General features: G+C 37.9%; 1 protein-coding gene across 1 annotated transcript; it reads right to left on the bottom strand.

Annotated features, from left to right (window-relative positions):
- Positions 1-517: 517 nt before the first annotated feature.
- HELRODRAFT_160468 (hypothetical protein) lies at positions 518-1,897 on the bottom strand (the record flags this gene model as incomplete). The annotated part of the gene is made up of 4 exons (XM_009017424.1): positions 518-708; positions 863-1,006; positions 1,475-1,624; positions 1,870-1,897. The coding sequence occupies 4 exons, from the start codon at positions 1,895-1,897 to the stop codon at positions 518-520; spliced, it is 513 nt and encodes a 170-aa protein (XP_009015672.1).
- Positions 1,898-2,250: the final 353 nt, after the last annotated feature.

Here is a 2,250-nt window from a genome sequence, read left to right as displayed (position 1 = left end):
ACTCTTAATTCACTAAACAAAACAAAGTTAGATAAAAATATTCTAATTTTTTTTTCAAAAATGACGTAGCATCAACATTACCAACATTGGTGCAACAAATGGGAATCACGTCAGCTTGCGCACAATACAATCATTTCAAAACCCGGTGAATCTACCACTTGATTCTACAGCTGTTAAGAGTACATTAGAATATTTAATTTGCACACTCGAGCATCAATTGTAGCAATAGATATAAAATATTTTGTTTATGCTGGTGCGATGAAGATGCTGAAAGAAAAGATGAGTGGATTTTGAATGAAAACTTTCTGTAAGTTATTACTTCATCTAAAGTGTTTTTCAATGTTAACATCGGTCAACATTTTGGTTTTAAATTTATTTTCAATGTCATCATTATCATTACTATTATTTTTAATCTTTGTGTGAAAATAGATTGTAATCAAATCATCGTTCATAGCTTTATAATCACAACCATCAACATCATCAACACCATCGTCACCACCATCAACAACAATCATCATCAACGAACCTCAATAAGCACCCAGAAGACATCGTGGGGTTTGGTCTCATGCACCTTGGTCCCTAGGTCGTCGACTACCCAGTAGAGTTCGTTGAGGGCTGGTTTGGATTTGATGTGGCACGTGATGAAAACATTTTTGTCGTTCAGGTAGGCCGTTGGCTCGTAATCGTCGCATCTTATCAGAGGTGCGTCTGGGCGTTTGCATGATCAGATGTTTGTATGGAGAAGGATTGTGTGCACTCCTTCATTCAAATTAGTAATGAATAAATGAATGAACGAATGAGTGAATGAATGAATAAAGAAATGAGTGAGTGAATGAAGGAATGAATAAATGAATGAACATACAGAGCACGCTTATGTTCCGTTCGATTTGACTGACGTGCTTGCCACTGATGCTCACCGAACATCTGACCACTTCGCCGTCGTTCTGAGGCGTGGCTACAAAGTTGGCCACCCAATAAAATGTCGTGTGGTACAACACTTTCATGCCTGACGAGAAAGCATCATTCTTATTAGATATATTTTTCACGATTAAAACACTAATTGTTGTAAAGTTTAATTTTGTAATTTAAATACATACGCTTATATCGATTTGAAAATTTATTTTAAATAGTTAGTCAGTGTAAATTTTGTTTTCGTGAATTCCAACGAGCAACCAGCCAACTCAGTCATTATTAATAACTCTTCAACTAAATAGCAACCATTTATCCAGAAGCCACCTAACTACTAATAAGCTAACTAAAGGTTGAAGGTTAAAGATCGTTCCTCCCATTGAAATAATTTAAAAGTTTAAAAAACAGAGCGCACGTAAATATGTTTTTAATCAGCAATTATATATTTTTCGTATTATTAGCGGGATGATCTTGAATTTGAACCCGGACAGACAGTGTGGCGCATTTATTTATCCCACTATTTTTCCACTTACAATATGTAATCCATCACTAACAAACAACTGACCGGTAACATTTCCCAGCCTGGTGACCCTGACGGCGGTCTTCGCGTCCCAGATGATCCTGCTTCCGACCTGCAAGTTGAACGTGGGAATGGGATAACCTCCCTGCGCTATGCAGTACAATCCGCCAGGAGTACCTTCCGTGTAGGAGAGGACTGGCAAGGAATTTCCGGATGAGGATGATGACGATGGGATGTGATGAGGATGGTGATGAGAAAGTAATGATGAGGATGATTTTTGGGATACTTGGTTTGAATGCAGTGACAATGATGATGGTTGAGAAGATAATGACGGAAATGTATTTGATGATAACGATGATAAGTATTCTGCTGATGATGAAGAAAGTGATGAAGATGATGACGATGACGACGACGATGATGATGATGATGAGTAGGGGGACAATGCTCTGTTGCTATCTTTGGTGACATTTCTGGAGTTGAGCACCAGACGATCGATGAGGGCTGTATAGAAATGATGATGACGACGATGATGATGATGATGACGACGATGATGATGATGATGACGACGATGATGATGATGACGACGACGATGAAACTAATGATGATGATTAGTTTGATAATGATCGTGGTATAATGATGACGTTGAATGTGGCAATGATGACGATGAATGCGGTATGTTGTTGATGTGCAAATGGTATTTATAGCATCACTAATGGTGATGTTGAAGACGACGACGATAACGATGATGATGGTTAATAATGATGACAAAACAAACGAAACGAAACGACAAAAACATCCTACATTGTTATAAAGACAACCAA

The sequence above is a fragment of the Helobdella robusta genome, assembly GCF_000326865.2.
Source record: "Helobdella robusta unplaced genomic scaffold HELROscaffold_2, whole genome shotgun sequence".
Taxonomy (NCBI): Eukaryota; Metazoa; Annelida; class Clitellata; order Rhynchobdellida; family Glossiphoniidae; genus Helobdella; species Helobdella robusta.
This window is presented reverse-complemented; position numbering and strand designations above follow the sequence as displayed.